General features: G+C 45.0%; 3 protein-coding genes across 3 annotated transcripts; all 3 read left to right on the top strand.

Annotated features, from left to right (window-relative positions):
* The first annotated feature begins 1,472 nt into the window (after positions 1 to 1,472).
* LOC309369281 (olfactory receptor 51I1-like) lies at positions 1,473 to 4,286 on the top strand. Its single transcript, XM_081910091.1, has 2 exons — positions 1,473 to 1,560; positions 3,176 to 4,286. The coding sequence occupies exon 2, from the start codon at positions 3,203 to 3,205 to the stop codon at positions 4,133 to 4,135; it is 933 nt and encodes a 310-aa protein (XP_081766217.1). The 5' UTR covers positions 1,473 to 1,560; positions 3,176 to 3,202; the 3' UTR covers positions 4,136 to 4,286.
* Positions 4,287 to 8,601: 4,315 nt separating this feature from the next.
* LOC309369273 (olfactory receptor 51F2-like) lies at positions 8,602 to 9,549 on the top strand (the record flags this gene model as incomplete). The annotated part of the gene is made up of 1 exon (XM_081910084.1): positions 8,602 to 9,549. The coding sequence occupies one exon, from the start codon at positions 8,602 to 8,604 to the stop codon at positions 9,547 to 9,549; it is 948 nt and encodes a 315-aa protein (XP_081766210.1).
* Positions 9,550 to 19,815: 10,266 nt separating this feature from the next.
* LOC309369277 (olfactory receptor 51I2-like) lies at positions 19,816 to 20,760 on the top strand (the record flags this gene model as incomplete). Its single annotated transcript, XM_081910087.1, has 1 exon — positions 19,816 to 20,760. One exon carries the CDS (start codon positions 19,816 to 19,818, stop codon positions 20,758 to 20,760), a length of 945 nt encoding a protein of 314 aa, XP_081766213.1.
* Positions 20,761 to 26,219: the final 5,459 nt, after the last annotated feature.

The following is a 26,219-nucleotide window of genomic DNA, read 5'->3' as shown; positions in this document are numbered from 1 at the left end:
TGAGGGTGGAATAATCATTTTCTCCTTCCTGATTTTGGGGGGGAAATATTTTTTATTAGGAATTTCAACATAGTAATTTATCAAAAACACATCATCCTCATCCCCCCCCCCATTTCCCCTCCCCCCTCCTCAAAAAAGAAAAACCCACCCCCCAGACTTCCCTCAGCTCCTCTCTCTGGTTTTTCAACACATGTTATTCTCTGCATATTATAAAATTGTAAAGATCCTTAATTTATCTATCTATATATTACCAATAAAAAGTTTGTGTATGTTTATTCAAAACCTGCCAAGGAGCCCAGTTCATTTTGTTGTTTCTTTAAGTACAATGGTACCTTGGGTTACAGACGCTTCAGGTTACAGACTCCGCTAACCCAGAAATATTACCTCGGGTTAAGAACTTTGCTTCAGGATGAGAACAGAAATCGTGCTCTGGCGGCGCGGCAGCAGCAGGAGGCCCCATTAGCTAAAGTGGTGCTTCAGGTTAAGAACAGTTTCAGGTTAAGAATGGATCTCCGGAACAAATTAAGTACTTAACCCGAGGTACCACTGTACTTTGTAAAAGGTTCCCATTCTTCTTTAAAGTCACAGTTGTCCTTATCACGTGGTTTATGAGTCAATTTCGCCAATTCCACTTAGTCCATCAGTTTCCCTTGCCACAGTTCTTTGGTCAAGATTTCTTTGTTCTTCCATCCTTGTGCTATTAAGACTCTTGCCGCCATTGTCGTGTACATGAAGATGTTTTTCAATTTCCTTGGCAGGTCTTTTCCTACAATCCCTAACAAGAATGCTTCAGGCTTTTTTTTTTTTTTTTACAAATGTTAATTGGAACATTTTCTTCAACTCATTGTATATCATTTAGTTGTTTGCTTCTCCTGACCTGTGGCTAGAATGATCTACGACAGATCAGTAATTAACTCTTCTCTGGCAATGGTGATAGGATCATAGAACAGTAGGGTTGGAAGGGACACCAAGGGTCATTTAGTCTGACCCACTGGGATACAGGAAACTCAGCAAAAGCATCCATGCTTGATGGCCGTGCAACCTCTGCTCTGCTCAAAACCCTCGCCACTGAGTTGTAGTGGCACCCCCACCCCCACCTGTCCACCAGCACCCAGACTTGCCTATTCCCTCCCACTAAATCCACTTTTAAGGAAAAGCAGATCTGTTCAGCTGAGTGGATGTGGCTGGATTTGTCTTCAACCGCCTGCCATCTACTGCCACCTCCTGGCTGATGGACAGAAAAATGCAGGTTTCCAGGTTCACAAGTGCTAGCAGCCCTCTTCAGTTCCACGTCTAGCTTTTTGGCGTGATAACCACTGGGAAATGCTCTGGCTGTATGGTTCAGCTTTACGGTCAAGTCCTAAACACCTTCTGCTGTGCTTGGCCAGTGGCCCGTGGAGGCCAGTGTTTTGCTACTTTGGCTAACGGGGTCCTCCCCCCTCTCTCACACACAGAGAGAGCACTCTGATAGTAAGAGCCTCTGGACAGTGGAATGGACCTCTGAGGAAGGTCATGGACCAGAGCTGGATTTAGGTTTGATGAGGCCCTAAGCTCCTGAAGGTAATGGGGCCCTTTATATGTCCAGCTGTCCTTTGTCAACAACAAATAGTCGCTGTTTTTTGTGTTGAATTTTGAAATTGAAATATTGAAATACTTGATTGTCACTTGTACAACTTGTATACAGTGAGATTACATGAGCACCCCCCCCACTCAGCTCTCTTAGTCTTAATTCCCCTCATTTACTGACACCCACCCACCAAACCCAAAAGTCAGTTGCCCTGTTGTTATCTTTTCATAAAGCAGCCTAACAGCCCATGGATAAAAGCTGTTCTTTACCCTGTTGGTGCAACTAACCATGCTTCTATATCTTCTGCCTGAGGGCAGGCGATCAAGAAAGTGCCAGCCAGGGTGTGAATCATCCCTGAGAATTTTCCTCACTCTCCCGAGGCAACGTTCTTCCGCTATTTCATCCAGCGGATTCACGGGACAGCCCATAATATCTTGTGCTGTATTCACCATCCTCTGTAGGCACTTCCTATCAGTTGGTGTCAAACCAGCGTACCACACCGTGATGCAGTATGAAAGGACACTTTATATTGTGGACCAGTAGAAGGAGATCATCAGATGTTGATTGACATCGTTCTTTCAAAATACTCGTATATGCTATATGGTAATCTATGGACATAATAGTTATCTAAAGCCATTTGCACATGTTGCCCTGCAACCAGCCCATGCAGAATTTAGGCACCCTGTATATAGAAAGGAGCAAACCAGTGATATTTGAGGGAGCAGGCTAGTAGGCGGGGGCCATTGCTTACATCAGAGGAGCCTACACAACACAAAACACGGTTGCTGGATGTAGGTTTTATTTTATTTGTTTTTTATATTTTGGAAATGTACATCCAGTTGTTTTTTTCTTTAATTTTTGGGGGGTCCCTCAAGAGAGTGGGGCCCTGAGCTATAGCTTGTTTCGCTTATATGTAAATCCCACACTGTCGTTCGGTGGAAGTTCTAAAGCAGAGGCTGGGTGGCCGTCCCTCATGAGTGCTTTGGCTGTGATTCCTACATTGCAGTGGGTTGAGTGAGGTGACACTTGGGAACCTTTCTAACCCTACAATTCTGTGATTCTTTGTCCCTAGTCTATGGTTTTCAATACACTGTCTTTATCTGCTGTGAGAGCTTCTGGTCATTTTCATGCCCCATCTCTAGACTTGGAGCAGAGGAGCATCAGTGTAGCAAACCCCACTGGTGCCTGGGGTGGAGAGATTGCCCACAGTTGTTGAGCTTTTTTGGGGGAGATTGCACAGTGGCTCCAGGGCCCTGTATCCCCCCAGTGCCACCCCTACCACTCAGTGCACCTTCCTTCCTTCCTTCCTTCCTTCCTTCCTTCCTTCCTTCCTTCCTTCCTTCCTTCCTTCCTTCCTTCCTTCCTTCCTTCCTTCCCTGGATTTCCACTCTGACTTTCTCTTGACTTCCCTTGTCTTTATATTTTAGACCCTTGCAGCAGTTACTCCAATGTTTCCCACTTGACCTTCTTCTCAGCAGCTCACTGATGGAGTCTTCCCTCTCTCTCCTCTCCTCTCCCCTCTCCCCTCACTCTCCTCTCCTGCCATGTGCTTCCCTCTCTCTTGTCCCGTGGCCAGAAGCCTCCTGGTCCTTCTTGTTTCCTTTCCAGGGAAATCCAAAGCCCACGAAGGGGTGCATGGAAGAGCTCAACCTCACCCGCTTCCAGCCTGCCACCTTCCACCTCACTGGCTTCCCAGGCCTGGAGCAGTTCCACTTGTGGATTGCCATCCCCTTCTGCTTGCTGTACGCCGCCTCCATCGCTGGCAACTGCACCATCCTCGCCATCGTCAGGGGGGACCGGCGGCTCCACGAGCCCATGTATTTCTTTCTGTGCATGCTGTCCTTCAACGATTTGGGGGTTTCCCTCTCCACCCTCCCAACGGTCCTGGCCATCTTCTGCTTTGGCCTCAGTGACGTCCTCTTCGATGCTTGCCTGGCCCAGATGTTCTTCCTCCACTCCTTCTCCTTCATGGAGTCAGGGATCCTGCTAGCCATGTCCTTCGACCGCTTTGTTGCCATCTGCAACCCTCTCCGGTACTCGTCCACCTTGACCAACCCCCGGATTGCCCGGATCGGCTTGGCCATCGTCCTGAAGAGCACCATCATGCTCTTCCCCTTCCCGTTCCTCATCAAGCGTCTGCCCATTTGCAAGTCCAACGTCCTGTCCCACTCCTACTGCCTCCACCCGGACATGATGCGCCTGGCGTGTGCCGACATCACTGTCAACAACATCTACGGCTTCTTCGCCGTCCTCTTCACCTACGGCCTGGACTCCACCTTCATTGTTCTGTCCTACGCCATGATCCTGAAGACCGTCTTGAGCATCGCGTCCCGGGAGCAGCGGCGCAAGGCCCTCAACACCTGCGTCTCGCACATCTGCGCGGTCCTCTCATTCTACGTCCCCATCATCGCCGTCTCTGTCCTGCACAGATTTGGGAAGGGCGCCCCTCCCGTGGTCCACATCATGATGTCCAACGTCTACCTCTTCGTCCCCCCGCTGCTCAACCCCATCATCTACAGCGTCAAAACCAAAGAGATCCGGAAGGGAATTGTCAAGATATTTTCATGAGCGGCAAACGCAGATCGAACAGGCGTGGTGTGGCAAGTCTTAGCGCATCTGTCTAGGACCTGGGAGGGACCAGGGTTCAAATCTCCCCCACTTGGCCACAAAGCTGACCTTTGGGGGTTGGTCACTGCCTCTCTCTCTCTCTCTCTCTCTCTCTCTCTCTAAATAAATATTTATTGTTTTAAAATACAATCATACAACTAAGGTAAGTATAACAAAGTTAAGTACAAAAAAAGAAAAAGAAAGAATTTAAGGAGGCGAATAAAAAAGAAAAAGAAATTATAAAGAAAGAACCAAATTTTTATACAACATCATGTCTTATCCAATAAAGTTTTCTGTAAGAAACTTCCAATCGTTCTCATTACACTTTTTCTGTTGTCATGATTTTATCACACAGTTTTGTTTTATATCTTTTTTCATACATTCCGCTAAGATGATTAATCCATTTATTTATTGTACACAAGTATCATTCCAGTTCTGCTAGGATGATATCATTTTTACAGTATAATCTTATATATTCCTTGAATATTTTCCATTCTCCCTATGCTTTCTGGTTTGAGGCCCCCCTGACTTTTCCGGTCAGCTTTGCTAATTGGAGATATTCTATCATAAGTGCTTGTCAATCTGTTATTGTTGGTGTTGTTTCGCATTTCCAGCTTCTTGCTACAAGTATTCTTGCTGCCGTGATTGCGTACATGAACAGTGGTCTTGTGTTTTATTATTATTATTAGGAATATTACCAATAGAAATTAAAAAAAAATCACTGCCTCTCTCAGCCTAACCTCCCTCGCTGGGTTGTTGTGAGAATAAAATGGGGGGGGGAGGACCATGCACACTTCTTTGTTCTCCTCGGAGGAAAAGATAGCACATTAATGTAATAAAAAAACCCAAAATGAATGAATAAATGAATGAGTGTTCACATACTGAGTCATAATTGTGAATAATTTTTGGAAGGCTGGATGCTCTCTGGGTGTCCCTGCATCCCTTCCTCTGGCCTCCAGCTCTGTGGCGGAGCATTACAGAAGATCTTGGGTTCTAATCTTGGCACCTCCAGGCAAGGCTGGAAAGGTGTCTTGGCTGAAACCCCGTAAAGCAGCTCCAGCGCTGTGCATGATGGGGCAAAGGTTTTTCTTCCTACATGCCTGGTCTTGGAGGTTTGGCCTCTAAACGCAAAGGCTCTGTTTACCTGTGATGCATATTCATTTAGGCAATTTCTATATAGTACTTAATTACAATTGTTTCTTAAGCCAGTCAAGGCTCAGTGCCAGTGGGTGTGATGGTTGGGTCTCTCCCAAAGAAGCGAGACAACTCTGGCAGCAATTAACTCAGGTTTATTGCTCAAAACACACAAATCACTCTGGAGCTCAGTCACTCAGTGACTGCTTCCAAATTAGCCGTTGCCGAGTCTGACTTCCGCCTCTTTCTCTTCCCACCTTTAAAGCCCCACTTACGGTGGTATGATAAGGTCAAAGCTCATAAAGCATTTAAAAACCATATTGTCAGAGAAGCACTGTTTAATGTCTGGATAAGATATAAGGACTTGCTAGAAAATAAAACCCCAAGGTGGTTGTCACCAATGGAAGCGAAGGCTCAGAAAAAGCTCAAAATGGAGGCCAAATGGCCGAAATATTGGGAAATTTTGGAACAAGAGGGAGACAGATTAAAACTACAGAGTTTTGAAAAATTAAAAAATAGAGTGCAAGACTGGCTCCATTATTACCAAATAATGGAGGCTTATAATTTGGACAAAAAAATTGGTTTCCAGGTGGAAAAATCAAAATTGGAAACAGAACTGTTAGATCCCAAAATTAAGAACTTGTCAAGCATGTATAACTTGCTGTTGAAATGGAACACTCAGGATGAAACGGTGAAATCTGCCATGATTAAATGGGCACAAGATGTTGGACATAACATTATGATGGCTGACTGGGAACAGTTATGGACCACAGGTATGAAGTTCACGGCATGCAATGCCTTAAGAGAGAATATAATGAAAATGATCTACAGGTGGTACATGACACCAGTCAAGCTTGCAAAAATTTACCCGATTTGCCCGATAATAAATGCTGGAAATATAAAGAAAATGAAGGTACATTCTTTCACCTTTGGTGGGCATGCCCAAGGATTAAGACTTTCTGGGAGATGATCTATAACGAAATGAAAAAGGTATTTAAATATACCTTTCTGAAGAAACCAGAGGCCTTTCTCCTGGGCATGGTCGGCCAATTGGTGCCAAAGAAGGACAGAACTTTCTATATGTATGCTACAACAGCAGCAAGAATACTTATTGCAAGGTACTGGAAGACACAAGATCTACCCACCCGGGAAGAATGGCAGATGAAGTTGATGGACTACATGGAACTGGCGGAAATGACTGGCAGAATCCGAGACCAGGGAGAAGAGTCGGTGGAAGAAGATTGGAAGAAATTTAAAGATTATTTACAGAAACATTGTAAAATTAATGAATATTAGAAGGATGTTGGAATGAAGTTATATGGCTTTAGCAGAAATGCTATGAAGAATTAAGTAAAAATAGATGGTTAATGGGCTAAAGGGGGAAAAATAAGGTTAGATTGTGTCAAGACAAATTATAGGACAAAAACTGAGAAAGATGGAAAGGATTTGCTGAAACAGTTAATTTTTGTTCTTGTTTTATTTCTTTATATCTCACCTTTTCCCCAGACTGGGACTCAAGGCAGCTTATGCAAATTCAGTTGGTAGAGCACAGGACTCTTAATCTCCGGGACATGGGTTCAAGCCCCACAGTGGGCAAAATATAGCTGCACATGTTGTAGAGGAAAGCGAAGGGTAGGCGAGGTTCACCCACCTGGGAAGGCAGTGCATCTATGAGAAAGAAAACTCTGGTCTTAAACCTCTTCTGCCTTGAGGGACATCTTCAGGAGAGGAAAAGGCTCAAGAGTAAACCCCACACAAATCTGGAGTCCCTAAGACAGTTGGGTGGCTCCCTGTACTCCTTCTTCCGACAACTCCTGCAGCCAAGCATCTTGCTCTGCTTTCATTTTGGACCACATTAGCAAGTCTGAAATGTGTTGTCGTCTGGGTAGCCCAGGAGCTCCATACACACTGTCCAGGCTTGCACCCTGAGGAGGTCACTTTGGTGCCGCTAACACAGTGGCTTGGCTTCACCCCAGAGGCGCACTCCATTGTCCCTCAAGACAGATGGATGCCAGCTAGTGTATTTCTGTTAATTCTCACATTACCTCACATTTTTAATTATGAACAGGTTATAAATACCTAGAATCCCACTGTTATTCTCTTCTCTTCTTGTCATTCTCCTCTATCATTTTTCCCCTTGCCACACACAAACACAAAATTGGTCCACATCCTTGGCTGCTGTTTTTGCTGCTGCAGCTGCTGCAACCTGCTCTGTTGAGGAAGGAAAGTGCTTAGCATCAGAAGAGTCTCCTTTGGGTTGGTGCCCCTTGGGGTCTCTGCAAGCTGCTGGCAAAGAGTCTCATCTCCTCCTCCTCTAGGGATTCCCAAGAAAGCAGCATAAATCTTTCTGCCGCGGAGTCTCTGGCAGAACTGGATCTCGCTCCTAACCACCAGCAGAGACCAAGGAGATTCCATTCAGGTGGGTCTTTTTATTTTTCCAGTTTGAAACTTGCTCTTCATCAGAGAAGGTTGCCACAAACTTCCTTCTGGCTTCGGCGATATTGCTCCACGATTCAATTCCTATAATGGACAGCCTTGTTGAGGTATAGAGTGTGCCATAATTGTCAAAGGTGGCTGTTCTGAAGCATTTGTGATGGCAGATGGAAGATCAAATGTGCCCAAAGTCCTCCATCTCTTAAAAGACATTCTGAATTGTAGGAAATAAGTATGTTGGGGAGAAGGTGTCCTTATAAACCTCCCATGAAGGAGAGTCCACCACTTGTGAGGTCATCCATTCCACAGCTGAACAGCTCTTACCGCCAGAAAGTTCTTCTGAAGTATTAGTTTGAATCGCCTTCCTTGTCATTTGAATCCATTGATTCAGGTCCTCCCTTCTGGAGCAGCAGAGAACAAGCTTGCCCCACCTTCCATGTGATAGCTCTTTGGTCTATGGTATTCAACCATAGATGAAAACCCACTCCTTAATCTCAGGAACCATCCTGCAAGGTTTGGTTAAAATATGTTAAAAGGTGTCCAAATGCAGAGCAAACAAACCAACCAGCAACTTTCCCCCCAAAAGTGCTAGATTTACTGAGTTTTTTAAAAGACAGTTTTTGTGATGCTTCAATATTAATTGCTGTCATTGTGTGGGTTCTTTATTATTTTTATTTTTTTGGTGACCAAAAGGTGAGCTACCAAATAAATAAGATTAAAAAAAATATAGCTCATGAACGGTATGGACATCCCAAAAATGCAGAACCAAGGCACCAAAGGCTCCCATGTGGATAATGGTGTATTTTTCTTTCCTTATGTCCATCCAGGTGCGGCTGGATGGGAGAACTTGATCACTCACCATGGAGCTGTTCAGTAACCAAAGCTTCCTCCACCCCACCGTCCTTCTCACTGGCATCCCAGGGCTGCAGGCCAGAAATATTGGGGTCTCCATCCCTTTCTGCTTTGCCTATGCGGTTGCTGTCTTGGGGAATGGCGTTGTTCTCCTAGTGATTGTGAAGGATCAGACCTTGCATAAGCCCATGTACCTCTTCCTCTGCATGCTGGCTGTGAGTGAGCTGGGGGTCTCCCTGTCTACCCTCCCCACAGTGCTGGGCCTCTTCCTGTTTGATGCCAGGGAGATTGGGCTGGATGCGTGCCTCAGCCAGATGTTCTTCATCCACTCCTTCTCCATCATGGACTCCGGGGTCCTCTGGGCAATGGCCCTGGACCGCTTCATAGCCATTTACAACCCTCTGCAATACACCACCATCCTGACAAACCTTAGGATCATTTTGTTGGGATCTGGGATTGCCTTGAGGAGTGTTCTCCTGATGACCCCACTGCCTCTACTCCTTAGGAGGTTGCCGTTTTGCAGGTCCAATGTGCTTGCTCATCCTTACTGTCTGCACCCCAATTTAATCCAGCTCCCCTGTGCAGACACAACCATCAATAACCAAACTGGTCTGTTTGTTGTGCTCTCCACATTTGGCCTCGATTCCTTGTGCATCGTCTTGTCCTACGTGATGATCCTCAAAACCGTGCTGAGCATGGCCTCCAAGGAAGGCCGTTTCAAGGCCCTGAACACCTGCGTCTCCCACATCTGTGCTGTCGTGCTCTATTACACACCAATGATCGGTGTTTCCATGGCACACAGGTTTGGCAGGCATAATTCTCCAATGCTGCACTCTCTGATGGCCAACATCTATCTCCTGGTTCCTCCCATTCTGAACCCCATCATCTACAGCATCAAAACCAAAGAGATCCGCAAGGCCTTTAGCAGGTTTTTGTCTCAACAGAGACTGATCTGAAGTGTTAAAGTGTGTTGTGATATCCTCAAGAGCGTTTATGGGTTCGCAAGCTCAGCAGAGGGAAGTTGAGTGACCATTTGGTTTTTCCCCTTTTCAGAAGTTACTGGCATTTCTTAAAGCACATCCACACACAGAGTAGATTCTTTACAAGCTCGTATTTCTATTCTTTCCTTGTTGTGCATCATGTCATTGTGAAATGGTACTAGAAAGGTATGTTCTGCAGAGGGTCTGTGCATTGGATCACATGGCCTGACTCTGTGGAAGCATCAGCTTCTGAGCATCTACTGAGACCTGCGGGTGTAGGGTTGTATATAAATTTAATAATAAGACTTCCCACATATCTTTGACAGTGTCCAAAAGACCTCTTATGTTGCATCCATAAAGACATTCAAAAGGAGTTAAGCCAGGGCTCTCTTGGCCTTCCTTTCTGTGGGCAGATAGGAGGTGTTGCAAGTTCTGGTCCCAATCATTGAGATGTGTTGCTAGGTACATCTTCAGAATTTGTTTTTAATTCCCAAAAAAATAATCTCTGGGCGAGATGCGATACTTGTCACTTTCTTCACAGGCCTTGCACTGTCTCTGCATTAAATTAAACTGAGATCTGGAGTAATTATACACTCAGCATTAGGGATTTTAAGATCAAAATTCAAAACTGGGGGGAAGGGCTTCAATATTATCTTCCTTCTGGAACCTGGGCGATGTCTTTGTATCAACAACAAGGTCTTCTTGCACGGCTCTTGCCTGTCCCAAATCTGCCACCCATCTCAACTCCTCCGGCTTAAGTTTCTGATGCTCAGTTCCATTTTGGGCTTCTTCCTGCCTTAGTTCACACTCTCTGGCTTCTCTTTTTCCCTTTCGTGAGCCACACACACCAATCTCAGACTGTGCAGGCAAAGGCAAAAGAACTGGAGGTGGCTGTTGTTGTCTTTATTTGGTTTTACGAACAAGAATGATGTTATACTAATAAGTATACCAAGTTTTCTCGTGTCATTTGTCTATCACAAAAATAGCATAATAAATGTGAAACTGGAGGTTGTTTTAATCTGTTTTTGAAATATTGTGTTTCAATGTTGTAACCTATCCTGGGACCTTAGGAAGAAGGGAGAGTAAGCTCTGTGGGGCTTTGCACAGGAGGTCTATCAGCAGGGTCTGTCAAGCCTCCTTTTGGCATAGCTGCACCTTTACCTGCCCTGCACCTGATGTCAAACATGGACAGGTGGCTTATTCAGCCTCATGGCCCAATAGGGAGCCTTGGCAGACCCATTTAGGCCCATGGACCAGAGGACGGCATGAAGTGTTTGCATGTAACTAAATGTAAAGCATTGCTGTCAGTTAAGCACTTCACATAACCACTCCTTAAAATGTTTGTAAACTAGGCAATGAAAGGCTGGAATTCCACTGCCGTTCACTTCTTTTATGGCATTTCTGCCTGCTTCCCTCTCCTCCAGCCTTGACACACACAGAAACACACAGAGTTGGTTCACAGCCTTGACTACTGTTGTTGAGGCCGCAGCTGCTGGCACCTCGTTTGTTGGGGAAAGATGGTGCCCAGCACCTGCCCTGCCCAATGCGGAAGAGTCTCCTTTGGGTGTCCTCTGGAGTCCCAGAGAGCTGCAGGAGGAAAGTCTCCTCTCCTCCCTCTCCAGGGATTCCCAAGAAAGCAGCATAAATCTTCCTCCAGCTGAACCTCTGGCAGGATTGGATCCGTCTCCTGGACACCAGCAGAGAGAGTCCTTTTATATTCCACTTTGGAACTTGGTTCTTCATCAGAGAAGCTTGTCGCAGATTCCCTTCTGGCTTTAGGGGTAATAATCCAGGATCCATTTGCTGTCATGGAGAGTGTTGCTGAAGTATGGCTATGCTAGAGTAGGCAAGGATTGCTGCTCCAAAGCATTTGAGAGGGCAGGTGGAGGATCAAATGAGTCAGAGGTCCCCTGATATATGGAAATCTAGCAGGTTGTGGCGAAGGTGCCCTTATCCCTGGCATTCTAGCTTTCCATGGGCAGGTGGTTCTGTTCTGTTCACCTGCACCAGTGGCCTTAGATGCTCACCTGCTGCCACGGAAAGACTTCAGGTGGAACCAGGCAAGAAGAGAGGCGAGATGGAGCCAAGTACTCGCTGGGTGAATTGGGAAACATGGGAGCCATTGCAAGGCCTGACCAGATCACCCCACTGCTTCCTCTCAAAACTGCAGGGATGATGAGTTATTCATATCCACACCGCTTTATACTTTCAGGAAAAAGAAAATCTCAAACAACCGACATTAAAAGATCAAGTAAAACAACCCAGAATAAAAAGTTACTGGAGAAAGTCAAGAATACATTCAAAGCAACCTATTTAACTGGAAACAAAAGTTTTATCTTAAAAAAATCAAAATAGAATGTTGCTAAAGGAAGTAAGACATAGAATGCACATTTAAAAGAGCATAATTAAAGAATATAAAACTGTGCGAAGAAAACTATGGCAGTATAAACAGTACAATGAGAATGATTGGAAGACTCTTTTTGTCAGAAGTCTTTTTTATATGAGTGTTTAGTTGGGAAGAATGAGGTTTTTTGTGCATGTGGATCTGCCTTTTCTTCTTTCTTTTTTCTGTGTTTTCTTCTTTTTCTTCTTCTTGGTTGCTTGATTTTCTTTTTGTGGTGTGAGATTGTAGATTCTTTGTAGATTCTTTGCATATGTGTGTGATTTAAATTAATAAAGATTATTGTAAAGAAATAAAAGAGCATAATTAGCAAAAGAATGAAATATTACCACACGCAAAGGACATACCTGCTGTTGCTGATGTTCATCATGCCCAAGGTGGGTGTTGGCTGTGAAAGCTCAAAGACCTGATATGGATGAACCAAAATGCATTGTTTGGGCATTTTTCTTCTTCACTGAATAATAATAATAATAATAATAATAATAATAATAATAATAATAATAATAATAATATTTATACCCCAGCCATCTGGCTCGGTTTTCCCAGCCACTCTGGGCTGCTTCCAACAAAACACTAAAATACAATAACCTATTAAACATTAAAAGCTTCCCTAAACATGGCAGTCAATGTTGAAGGCATAGCTGTCAAAGTTTCCCGTTTTTTTAAGGGAAATTCCCTTATTCCGAATATGATTCCTCACTAGAAAAGGGAAAAGTTGACAGCTATGATTGAAGGTACTCATCTGTGGATGAACATGCACAAAATCACATGGGGGAAATCAATCTTATGGGCCACCATGCACATTAACACTCTGCTGTGTACACAGACTCTGCTAGCTGTTTATTTATTTGCTTGCTTCAATATCATTCTATTTGCATAGAACAGTTTCCCCCGAATCTGGTCCCCCCGAGATGTTTTGCGCCATCAGTTGCATCAAGGTCGGCAGGGAGATGTCCTTCTTGATGCAGATTCTGTTCCAGATTGCAGAACATGATTCGCTGTGGCTGATGGGAGATGTAGTCCAAAGTATCCGGAAGGTGCTGTGATTTGGAAAGGGTTGCTGGGAATGGTAACACTGTGAGGCCCAGAATTCTTTGAGGGGAAGAATGTGCTTAAGAGCTATAGTGTTTGTACACAGTTGGGTGCAGCGTGAAGACATTCCCTGTGCAACGCAGACATGGCTGTGTTCGCAGACTGTTCTGATGTCCAGAGCGAGTCCAGAAGGGAATATATAACAGAGCAGTGGATAAATCAGGGCAGTTTTGGAAGGTTTAGTCCATCATCTTGATTGAAAATGGCATCTCTTTGTGACCCAAAGTAGATGAAAACCCGTTCCTTGATCTCAGAAAGAATCCTGCCAAATTTGGTTAGGGTAGACAAAGAGCTTTCCAAACAGGTTCCCCAAATATATGGCAGTTTATTGATTGCCACTGTCTGTTTGACTGGCTGTGCAAGAAACAGACGACAGTAAGCCTAAGTTCCTGGGAAGAAGAACTCAATGCCCTGTCATTTTCACTCATGGATGGTGAATGGATTGATGCAACTGTTTCAAGACATCAGAGTTTCTGTGAAATGTCCTATACAAGTGTATCAAGACAATAGATCCTGTTTAGCTTTGCTGAACTCAGAGAGTTGCAAGCAAAGAACCAAAACTTGCAGATTAAGTTACATGGTGCAAGAGAGTGTATTCAGAAAGGACTCATTCAGGTGTCCTACATGCCAGGAAATGAAATTCCTGCAGATCTGTTGTCTAAGGTTGTTAACAGAGAACAACTTAAGATTTATGTATAGAGGTTGCAATTGGGTTGAACCACAGGTACTACAGGCTACACAGAAAGGGGGAGGATGTTAGGATATAGTTCCGTTCCACCTTAAAAGGGAACAGGCTGTTGTGTGTCACATGCCTGTTTACTTCCAGCTGTCTGCTGGGAACTTCCGTTTTGTATATAGCCTTTGTTCCAGCTGTTTTCCTGGACATGGAGGCAAGCAGTCATGTTTTTCCTTTGTTCTGATCTACGTTGAATAAAGCTGTAAATATGCTCTCCTGTCTGCATCTTTTGTCATGGAGATTCTGCTGAAAGGGTGTGCACGGGTCTTGGAATGTCTCTGAGGCTCGTGTCACTAATTGACTGACACTGTTCCATGAGAGACCGGTGGTCGTCCGGAGACAACTGGGGGCCTGCCTGATGCCCCTGTCTCCCTGGCAGCATCCCAACAGGCAAAGAGTGTTGCAATGTCCCCAGAGTGTTAGCGACTTCTCAAGTTCAGAAGAGAGAAATTGGGTGACCAAATATGACATAATAGGCATCACTGAAACCTGGTGGGATAAGTCCCACAATTGGAATGTAATAATGGAGGGATACAATCTATTTCAGAGAAACAGACCAGACAAGAAAGGAGGAGGAGTGGTGTTATATGTCAGGGATGTGTATACCTGTGAAGAGATCCAAGATTTAGAACCTCAAAGCCAAAGTGAGAGCATTTGGGTCAAAATTAAGGGAGAGAAGAATAACAGGGACCTCATTGTGGGAGTTTACTACAGATCCCCAAGCCAAACAGAGGACATAGATGATGCCTTCCTGGAACAGATGGCCAAGCATGCAAAAGGAAGGGAGATAGTAGTAATGGGGGACTTCAATTACCCGGATATTTGTTGGATGTCAAACTCAGCCAAGAGCATAAGGTCAAACAGATTCCTCACTGGCCTTGCAGACAACTTCATTGTCCAGAAAGTGGGAGAAGCAACAAGAGGAGCAGCCATTTTAGATCTGGTCCTAACCAATGTTGATGACCTGGTTATTGGGGTAGAAGTGGAAGGATCATTAGGCACGAGTGATCATGCTCTTCTGAAGTTCTGTCTTGTCAGGATTCAACTTCAATCCATTAGCCGCCATCCATCCTCCAACCGCCTCCAGGCATGCACCTTGTAATTACATGCACCTTGTAATGACAGAATAATTCTGGAGAGGAGCTCACTCTGCAGCTCACGCTGCTTCCGACCATGAAACATTGCTATCATTGCTAGCTCAATAGCCCATTGCTAGCTCAATAGCTCAATTGCTAGTCATAGCTAGCTCAATAGCACTACACATTCATTCCAATCTATGTTACCAGAGAGAAGATGGTGGCATCGCTCATGCTCCTCTTCTGGTTTTCAGTCTAGCAAGCACACTGAAGTCTATGTCCAAGTAGTCTTCAGGTTCATCTACATTGGAATCCAAACAGTCTGTGCATTCATAGAATCATAGAATTGTGGAATTGGAAGGGACCCTGAGGGTCATCAGAATTGGTTATGCTGTATGGGAAGTGGGTGGCGCTGTGGTCTAAACCACTGAGCCTCTTGGGCTTGTTGACTGGAAGGTTGGCAGTTCGAATCTACTCAATGTCCAGAGTGTGATGGCCTGGGAATCTGATTCAGAGGCTGAACTGGAGGAATCCCAGCCTGCACAGGAGTCCCCGCCTCCAGGGCCGGCTGAGCCGGGGCAGGGGCTTGAATCTGAAGGGCCCACACCTGTGCCGGATCCTCAGGAGCAGATACCAGATGAATCCACTCTGGCTCCGGGGGTGATTGAGGACCCATTGCCTACAGGTGCGTCTCTCCCAGCCCTGTCCCAGGGGAAGGTGAGGCAGTCTCTGGGTCCAGTAACCCTCCAGCCTCTTCTGAGCTGCAGAGGCTCAGGGCAGAGAGGCGGAGGGAACTAAGTTCTATCAGGAGGAGTGCTCGCCTTAGGGCCATGAGAGGCGAGTCACTTGTGGGCTGGGACCACCCTAGGCCCCAGAAGAGATAAAGGCCAGTCAGCCCAGTCCCAGGTTGCGGGAGCAACATCGTTGGAAACCTGTTTCTGCCAGCACCCAGACCTGTTTTTCCAGAGTTCCTGACCATGCCCGGCTTCTTGCTTTGAACCCCGCTTCACCCTTGGTGGACAGTCTCCAGACCCTAGACCCAGGACCGGACTCTGATTGCGGCTCACGGTAAACCCCCCCCCCCCCCGGACCAGCACAGTGAGGTCCTGTTGCTCTGTCCCAGCTCCTGCCAACCTAGCAGTTCGAAAGCACACCAGCACAAGTATATAAATAGGTACCACTGTGGCAGGAAGGTAAATGGTGTTTCCGTGTGTTCTGGCTTCTGTCACAGTGTCCCGTTGCACCAGAAGCGGTTTAGTCTTGCTGGCCACATGACCTGGAAAGCTGTCTGTGGACAAACATTGGCTCCCTCGGCCTGAAAGCAAGATGAGTGCCACAACCCTGTAGTCACCTTTGACTGGACTTAATTGTCCAGGGGTCCTTTACCTTTACCTTTTACCTCCTATGTCCATTGTCAGAGGCAGCGTGGACATCACAGGTGGGGAGAGTGGCTCTTGTGCTCAGGTCCTGCTCATTGGGGCATCTGGTTTGGCCTCTGTGAGAGCAGGACGTTGGTCTAGATAGGCCACTGGCCTGATCCAGTAGGGGTTTTCTTATAAACAAACAAACAAAATCAATATTGATATTTCTCTCTTTTTTTTAATAGATATTTATTAAAGTTTCAAAAGTTATATAAAAACAAAACAAAACAACAATACAAACAAAAAAAAACAAAAACAAGTATAATTTCAGTCCCTTATTTTCTTATACCTTACTTCCCCGACTTCCTCATACCTCCCCTTTCTGTATTCCAATTTCTGATTATTAATTCAGCAAATCCTCTCCCTTATTTTTCATTTAGTTTTTAACCTTTCTTTTCTTTTTACTTAACCATTACAGCTGGAAACCACATAATTTCTAAACCAACGTCATTCTAACATTCATTAATTTTGCAATGTTTCCTAAGATAGTCCTTAAATTTCTTCCAATCTTCTTCCGCTGTCTCTCTTCCCTGGTCTCGAATTCTGTCAGTCATTTCTGCCAGTCCCATATAGCCTATCACCTTCATCTGCCATTTTTCCAAGGTGGGTAGATCTTGTGTCTTCCAATACTTTGCGATGAGTATTCTTGCTGCTGTTGTAGCATACATGAAGAAACTTCTATCCTTCTTTGGCACCAATTGGCCGACCATACCCAGGAAAAAGGCCTCTGGTTTCTTCAGGAAGGTATATTTAAATACCTTTTTCATTTCATTATATACCATTTCCCAGAAAGCCTTAATCTTTGGGCATGTCCACCAAAGGTGAAAGAATGTACCTTCAGTCTCTTTACATTTCCAACATTTATTATCAGATAAGTGGTAAATTTTTTGCAAGCTTGACTGGTGTCATGTACCACCTATAAATCATTTTCATAATATTCTCTCTTAGGGCATTACATGCCGTAAATTTCATACCGGTGGTCCACAACTTTTTCCAGTCAGCAAACATAATGTTATGACCAATATCTTGTGCCCACTTAATCATGGCTGATTTCACCGTTTCATCCTGTGTATTCCATTTCAACAGCAAGTTATACATTTTTGACAAATTCTTAGTATTGGGTTCTAACAATTCTGTTTCCAATTTTGATTTTTCCACCTGGAAGCCAATTTTCCTGTCCAACTTGTAAACCTCCATTATTTGATAATAATGAAGCCAGTCTCGCACTTTATCTTTTAATTTCTCAAAACTCTGCAATTTCAGTTTGTCCCCTTCTTGTTCCAAAATTTCCCAATATTTTGGCCATTTCAATATTCATATTTCTCTTGGTGCAACCACCAATATAGTATTGCAGCTAATTAGCCACTTCACATAGCCAATGCTTAAAATGTACAGATAAGACAGTGGAACTCAGTAATTGCATGGTTGCAGCTGCTGTGACCTAGTTTGCTGTGGGAGGATGGTGCTCAGCACCAGTGTCTCTCTTGGCTTAGTGCCCCTTGGTGCCCTGCAAGCTGCAAGAGGGACATCTCATCTCCTTCCTCTCCAGGGATTCCCAAGAAAGCAGCATAAATCTTTACACAGCTGAGCCTCTGACATGACTGGATCTTTCTCCTGGCCGTCAGCAGAGACTAAAACGCTTCCATCCAGATGGGTCTTTTTATGCTCCAGGTGGAACTTGTTCTCCATCAGAGAAGGTTGCCACAAACTGCCTTCCGGCTTCAGGGATATTGATCCAGGATTCAGGGCTCATCCACTCTGGCCAGTGCTTTCTAGACACAGGACAAGCAGAAGTCTAGATGAGCCCAGAATCGCCATAATAGAGAACCTTGCCGAGGTATGGAATGGGCCTGAATATTCAAGGGCTGTGGCTCTGGAGTGCTGCAAGTGGCAGGTAGGGGGTCAAATGGGCCAGATGCGCCCACTTTCTTTAAAAAAAACTGAATCCTGTGTACTTGCTGCCCCAGCTAGAAATGCTTCTCCCTGGCTTCTCCCAAGATGATGGAGTTCAGGGACAAGGCTCCTCCAAATTCCTGCAGAGCAGAGCAGCTCTTCTGCCTCCTCTTCCAGAGTGGCTTCTGGGATGTCTGTTGGCACCCATTATTTATTGGGATTTTTAAAAGAGGGTGTAATTTATTTATTTTATTATTATTATTATTATTATTATTATTATTATTATTATTATTATTTATACCCCACCCATCTGGCTGAGTTTCCCCAGCCACTCTGGGCAGCTTCTAACAAAATATTAAAATATAGAGTCTGATAAACATTAAAAGCTTCCCTAAACAGGGCTGCCTTCACATGTCCTCTAAAAGTCTGGTAGTTGTTGTTCTCTTTGACATCTGGTGGGAGGGTGTTCCACAGGGCGGGTGCCACTACCGAGAAGACCCTCTGCCTGGTTCCCTGTAACTTAGCTTCTTGCAGTGAGGGAACCGCCAGAAGGCCCTCGGAGCTGGACCTCAGTGTCCGGGCAGAACAATGGGGGTGGAGATGCTCCTTCAGGTATACTGGGCAGAGGCTGTTTAGGGCTTTAAAGGTCAGCACCAACACTTTGAATTGTGCTCAGAAACGTACTGAGTATTGAGATGCTTCAGTATTAGGGTTTACTCAGATTTTATCCAGACCAAGGTTTTAAAGCTCCACGTCTGAGCGAGGTTTTTTCTTGTGTGTCCTGACTTCTACCCCAAGAAAAACTTGTGTTTCACTGCTGAATCAGAGCAAGTGGATTGCTGTTTGCGCCAATTCACTGGTAAAACGTGGGTTTTCCCATTGAAAGTGTCAGGACAAAAAACAGCCGCCACCACTTAGACATGGAGTTGCTGAGGTCTGTCATGCGCATGATGCGCAAACTCTGCAGATCCCTATGTTCAGGTGTCGGTTGGCATTGGTCACTGTGATGTTTGGGCTGAAGAAAACTTTTGAAGCTCCCAAACAAAAGACCAGGAGAGAACATGCCAGTCAGGCATGAGTTTCTGCCAGGGTCCTACTCGAGTGTAGGCTGAACTCCTGACAGGAGTAAGCTTGATTTCTGCTGCTCCAGAGAGCACGACCAAAACAAATGGATTCAAATTGCATGGAAGGCGATGCTGAGTAAACCACCCTTCTGAGTAATACCCCTCCCCACCTTCTCACTATATAGAAGGGTCTGGTGACTTCTGTTTCAGTGTATCTGAAGAAGTGTGCATGCACACGAAAGCTCATACCAAGAACTAACTTAGTTGGTCTTTAAGGTGCTACTGGAAGGAATTTTTTTTGCTGAGTAAACAGTGAGAGCTGTTCAACAGTGGAATGGACTCCCTTGGAAGGTGATGGACTGTTCTTCATTGGATGGCCATCTGTCAAAGATGCTCTAGCTCTGATGCCTGCTTGCAGGGGGTTGGACTAGATGGCCCTTGGGGTCCCTTACAACTCTACATAGCTATGATTCCATGAAGCTCCCATGTTGATGATGAGGCCTTTTCCTCCCTTATGTCCATCCAGGTGCTGCTGAATCGGAGAACTTGATCGCTCACCATGGAGCTGCTCAGAAACCAAAGCTCCCTCCATTCTACATTCCTCCTCACGGGCATCCCAGAACTTCAGGCTGGAAATATCGGGGTCTCCATCCCTTTCTGCTTTGCCTATGCAGTTGCTGTCTTGGGGAATAGTGCTGTATTCCTAGTGATTGTGAAGGATAAGAGCCTCCACAAGCCCATGTACCTCTTCCTCTGCATGCTGGCTGTGAGTGAGCTCGGGGTCTCCCTGTCTACCCTCCCCACAGTGATCGGCGTCTTCCTGTTTGATGCTAAGGAGATTGGGCTGGATGCGTGCCTCAGCCAGATGTTCTTCATCCACTGCTTCTCCATCATGGATTCAGGGGTCCTCTGGGCGATGGCCCTGGACCGCTTCATAGCCATTTACAACCCTCTGCAATACACCACCATCCTGACAAACTTCAGGATTGCCATGATAGGCTCAGGGATTGCAGCAAAGAGCATTATCCTGCTGGCCCCACTGCCTCTTCTCCTGAGGAGGCTGCCATTCTGTAGGTCCAATGTGCTTGCTCACCCCTACTGTCTGCACCCCAATTTGATCCGGCTCCCTTGTGCAGACACCACTGTCAACAGCCTCTATGGGCTCTTTGTCTTGCTCTGTACATTCGGCCTCGATTCCCTGTTCATTGTCCTGTCCTACACAATGATCCTCAAGACCGTGCTGAGCATGGCCTCCAAGGAAGGCCGCCTCAAGGCCCTGAACACCTGCGTCTCCCACATCTGTGCCGTTGTGATCTATTACACTCCAATGATCGGCCTGTCTATGGTGTACCGGTTTGGCAAGCATGCTCCACCTCTGGTTCACTCCCTGATGGCCAACATCTATCTCCTGGTCCCTCCTCTGCTGAACCCCATCATCTACAGCATCAAGACCAAGGAGATCCTCAAGGCATTTGGAAGGGTTCTCCATCGGAAGAAGTTCTGACATGGAATGGCAATGACCTGAACCATGATTTTTATATTTTCTGAGAATCCTCTGGAAAAACAATCTCTCAAAGGACCTGTTTATGGCATTTTACCATTCTACTGTGGAGAGTGTGTTAACTTATGGTCTGTGTGTGTGGTTTGGGAGTTGCACGGTCAGGGAAAAAACAATGCTGCCCAGGGTTGTAAAGACTGCGGAGAAAATAATTGGGTGCACTCTTCCCACCTTGGATCAAATTCTACGCTTCCAGGTGCTATAAGAAAGCTGCAGAGATAGTGCAGGATAGTGCACACCCCGGAAACGATCTCTTTCAGCTTCTGCCTTCTGGAAGAAGGTACAGGGTTATAAAGACTAGGTCTAGCTGCCTGAGAAACAGTTTCTATCCAAAGGCGATTTTAGTTTTAAATGCATTGTAAGGAGTCTCTATGGGAGTATATTGTAATTAAAAATCAGAGTTTTTAGGGGGCTAACCAGGTTGGGATAGCTGGGATAGTAGGCTTGTTGGTTTTGAATGTCTTATGCAGATTTCTTTCTTTCTTTCAATTTCGTTGTTCTGTATGGGACAATGACAATAAAGATTATCATATTGTATAGTATCATATGATGCAGTCACATCCCAGCTTTTTCTCCAAGGAGCTCAAGGTGGTAAACCTTTCCTTGCTCACCCATCTTTTCATTGACTACAGAATGCACTCACTTTAGCATGGTGGGACTGATCCATGGGGCAAGTTCATTCATATGCTCCAGCCCTAGTTGGGGGTGGAGTAGTCTGAGACCAGAAATGACAGCTCCAGTTCGGAGAGAAAACTCTGTGGGTGTTTAGTGACTTTTAAATGTACCTGAGAGACAGCTTTTAGCTATGCTCAATCCTTTTCTTCTTAAAAAATGTTCAGAGGTACTCTCATTTTCCTACTCTTGTTGAAATACTGCCCCTCAATGAGGCCAAACTTAGATTCACAAAATGTTTAGGGGTATGTGTCCCCCTGAGTCCCCACAGAAAACAACATTGGCTATGCTTATTAAGATGGGACACGGGTGGTGCTGTGGTCTAAACCACAGAGCCTAGGACTTGCCAATCAGGTCAGTGGTTCGAATCCCCGTGATGGGGTGAGCTCCCATTGCTCGGTCCCTGCTCCTGCCAACCTAGCAGTTCAAAAGCACGTCAAAGTGCAAGTAGATAAATAGGTACCAGTCTGGCAGAAAGGTAAATGGCTTTTCCGTGCACTGCTCTGGTTCGCCATAAGTGGCTTAGTCATGCTGGCCACATGACCCGGAAGCTGTACGCCGGCTCCCTCGGCCAATAAAGCGAGATGAGCGCCGCAACCCCAGAGTTGGTCATGACTGGACCTAATGATCAGGGGTCCCTTTACCTTTACCTTTACCTTTATGCTTATTAAGAAATGACCATGGACTCCATAGGACTGTGCACCCTCTGACATAAGTCATTTTATTTTGCAAATCAATGCACACATGTATTTTCATTTATTGTTGCAGGGTGTGTGTGTGTTTTTTTTGGGGGGGGCAGTCCAGTCGCATTGATACTCTGAGTCCTGTATTTTCCACATGGGAGCAAATGATCAAGGCTGCTTGTCAAAAGAAAAGGAAAAAATACCCACATCGGTTTGCATCATCATTAATTATAATTAAAATCATTTTATTTATATACCGCTTATATGCATGATTGCCTTCTTGCATTTCTAGTTCCTATCGCTTTCAGTTAGGTGAAGCCTGCCTGTCTTCCTTCGCTGTCATCCTGCTTAGGTCTCCTTTCAACTCCCCTCCCCACTCCCTCCAGAAGCATCTCTCGGAGCCAAGGGTTTGGGGTCCAGTGCAGTCGTCAACCTTTCACCCATCCAGGTGTTCTATTCTTTTCTAAACTGCCTAGACCAGTGGTTGCCAACTGATGGTCCACGTAACCCACCTGGGGGGGGGGGTCTGTGGCCCCATTCACATAACAAAAACTACCACCAAGATGTCAACGTTTTCAAAAGTAGGAGGTCCGTGGCTTGGCTTTCAAAAAACAGGGGGTCTGCGGTGCTTAGCTAATTGGGACGTTCATCAGTTTTGTTGATTAATTCAGCTAAATGGTTTCAATTGGATTTCGAACAAATGTGCAATTAATTGTCACTGTCCTGAATTTCATTCTGCTTTTGTCTTCCTTGGTGGGTCTTGCAAGCCACTGTTGTGAATGACGCTTTTTACAGGGCAGGGGCACTGGGGGTGAGTTCATGGAACCAAGGGGATGGCGTCCTGGAAAAGTTTGGGAACTGCTGGTCGACGAATTTTATTGGCGGGTGGCCGCATAATGACTAACAGCAACAATGAGGTCATATGAGTACTTCCTTTTCAGGCAAATGCTACTTTGACGTCAGTCAGCTCTAGTTGTATCCAACAGGTGGTACAAGTCCCAGGTGATGGTCCTATCTTTGTGTGTGTGGGTGACTAGACTCTCTCCACCTGAGGCAGGTGTGGATGGTAACATTTGAAGTGATGTTTTCTTTTCTTTTTTAATATGATTTTTATATATTTTCCATTTAATATTATACATTCACATCCGCTATACCACCTTGGCTCTAAGACCCTATTGACTTCCTTCCCACCCACCCACCTCATGGCTTTCAAAATTAACCTTTATATCATTGCAATTTAAACATTTTCCAATTCTAATTACACTCATTACAGAATATTTCTAAAATTTAAATGAATAGAGAAAGATAGAAATGTCTCATTACAAGTCTTCAGACAACCCTGCTAGTGATCTTAATTGCTTACAATGATCTTTCAAATATCGTATCAATTTAGTCCAATCTTTTTGGAATACTTGATCGTGCTGGTTTCAGATTTTTCCCGTCAGCTTCGCCAGTTCTGCAAAGTCCATCATCTTCCTCTGCCCCTCTTCTTTCGTTGGTACTTCTTGTTGTTTCCATTTACAGGCTAAAATAATTCTTGCCACAGTTGTTGCATACATGAATAGTCTTTTATCTTCCCTTGGTGTTTCTTCACCCACTAGACCCAATAGAAAGCTTCTGGTTTTTGAACAAAAGTATTTTAAAACATTTTCTTTAACTCATTATATACCATTTCCAAGAAAGCCTTTACTTCTTTGCAAGTCCACCACGTCTGGTAAAAGATACCTTCCCTTTCTTTACATTTCCAACACTCATTAGTTCTTGTCTTCTACATTTTAGCAAGTTTGGCTGGTGTTAAATACCATCTATACATTATTTTCATAACATTTTCTTTAAGTGCACTGCATGCCTTCCTTCCACAACCTTTCCCAAGATTCTAACTGAATATTATATCCAAAATCTTTAGCCTATTGTCTCATCACCCCTTTGAGCTCCTCATCCTTAGTGTGCCATTCCAATAGTAATTTAGATGTTTTTGATAATATTTTCCTCTTATCATCCAATAATTCTATCTTGAACCTAGATCTTACTGTATCAAAACCCTTCTTCTTTTTATCCTCCTTAAACACGTCATTTATCTGGTGATATTGCATCCAATCCGTCAATAGGTCTTTTATTTCTTCAAATGTTTAAAAACATCTTAACTGACAACCAATCTCGGTCAATAATCCTACTGTTTTCTTCTTCCCCTGGAGAGTGCCTGGAGCTAGGAGGCCAGATCTCACATAGTGGAACAACCTCCTGCAAGGTGTTTTCCCCTAGATGAGTGTATACCAAACTTGGGTCTCCAGCTGACTACAACTCCCATCATCCCTAGCTAGCAGGACCAGTGGTTGCAGATAATGGGAACTGTAGTCCAAAACAGCTGGAGACCCAAGTTTGGGAAACCCTAGATGTTTGAGAAGACAATTCCCCTTAGCCCCAGTCAGCACAGCTGTGCACTCAGCTTCACACAACATCCTTCAAAACCATCCCATGAGCTGTATGTAAACAAACCATACAAGGCAGAGAGCAAACATATTATTTATTTAGTTATTAAATTTATAGACGGCCCTTCATCTGAAGATTTCAGTCTGGTTCACCAGACGAAAATATAGGATAAAAACACAAATAAATAATTGGAACAAAAGGAAAACAAGTCAATAACCCCCCCAACACATTTAAAAGAGCATCAGATGTCAATCAGCCAAAGGCCTGGTTGAAGAGGAATGTTTTTGCCTGGTGCCTAAAGGTGTATAATGAAGGCGCCAGGCAAACCTCCCTGGGGAGACCATTCCATAGACAGGGAGCCACTGCAGAGAAGGCCTCATTCTTGTGTTGCCATCCTCTGGACCTCTTGAGGAGGAGGCACACGAAGGAGGGCCTCGGAAGATGATTTCAGGGTCCAGGTAGGTTCATATGGAAAGAGACGTTCCTTGAAGTATTGCGGTCCTGAGCCATTTAAGGATCTATAGGTCAAAACCAGCACTCTGAATTGGGCCCAGTAACTATTTGGAAGCCAGTGCAGTCGGACCAGGATTGGTTTAATATTCTCAAACCGTCCTGCTTGGTGAGCAAACTGGCTGCTGAATTCTGCACCAGCTGAAGTTTCCGGACCGTCTTCAGAGGCAGTCCTACACAGAACACATTGCAGTAATCTATCCTTGAGGGTAACAGAGCATAAAACAAACTTAGTTAGTCTTTAAGGTGCTACTGGACATTTTTTTATTTATATAGACTACAGTAATTAGGCTATTCCTGTTCAGATAGGGGTATAGCTGGGCCACCAACCGAAGCTGATGGAAGGCACTCCAGGCCACCGAGGCCACCTGAGCCTCAAGCAACAGCAAAGGATCCACGAGGACCCCAAAGCTACAAAGCTGCTCCTTCAGGGGCAGCGTAACCCCATCCAGAGCAGGCAACCTCCTGTCAGGAGCTCATCCTACACTCGAGTAGGACCCTGGTAGAGACACATGCCCAAGGCATGTTCCCTCCCTCCTGGTCGATCGTTCGGGAGCTTCAAACGCTTTCTTCAGCCCAAACATCACAGCGACTGGTGCCAACAGACACCGGCACACTTAGGGCTCTGCAGAGTCTTCACAACTTGTGTAACAGACCTCAGCAACTCAGCATTCTGGCTAATCTACTTTATTTACATATAAACATACACGGAGCACTGCAACACAGCTCCCTCTCTCTCTAGCATCAGACAGCAAAGAGAAAAAGAACAAAGGACAACAGTCCCACTTCACGGAACACAAACATCCTGTCTCCGTCACTTCCCACTCTGTGGAGTCAAAACATATACCGTCATGTAATAGATAACAATCCCATGATTGCAGTCATGGAGCAGGAATTCTAACACCTCCCACCCATCTAGTCTAAGGAAGCACAAGCTAACAGTTGCCTCAGTCTTATCTGGATTGAGCTTCAGTTTGTTGGCTCTCATCCAGTCCATTACCGAGGCAAGACAACGGCCCAGCACTTCCACACTGTCTCACCTGCAGATGTAAAGTAGAAACAGTGCTGAGTGTCATCAGCATGCTGCTGACAATGTACTCCAAACCCCAC

This window comes from Podarcis melisellensis (genome assembly GCF_964234715.1).
Source record: "Podarcis melisellensis genome assembly, chromosome: 4".
Classification (NCBI taxonomy): domain Eukaryota; kingdom Metazoa; phylum Chordata; class Lepidosauria; order Squamata; family Lacertidae; genus Podarcis; species Podarcis melisellensis.
Note: the sequence above shows the minus strand (reverse complement) of the source record. Positions and strands in the feature narration are given on the sequence as shown.

What these genes read in the sequence shown, in the direction of transcription:
- LOC309369281 (XM_081910091.1), top strand. Translation starts at nt 3,203, where the DNA reads ATGGAAGAGCTCAACCTCACCCGCTTCCAGCCTGCCACCTTCCACCTC.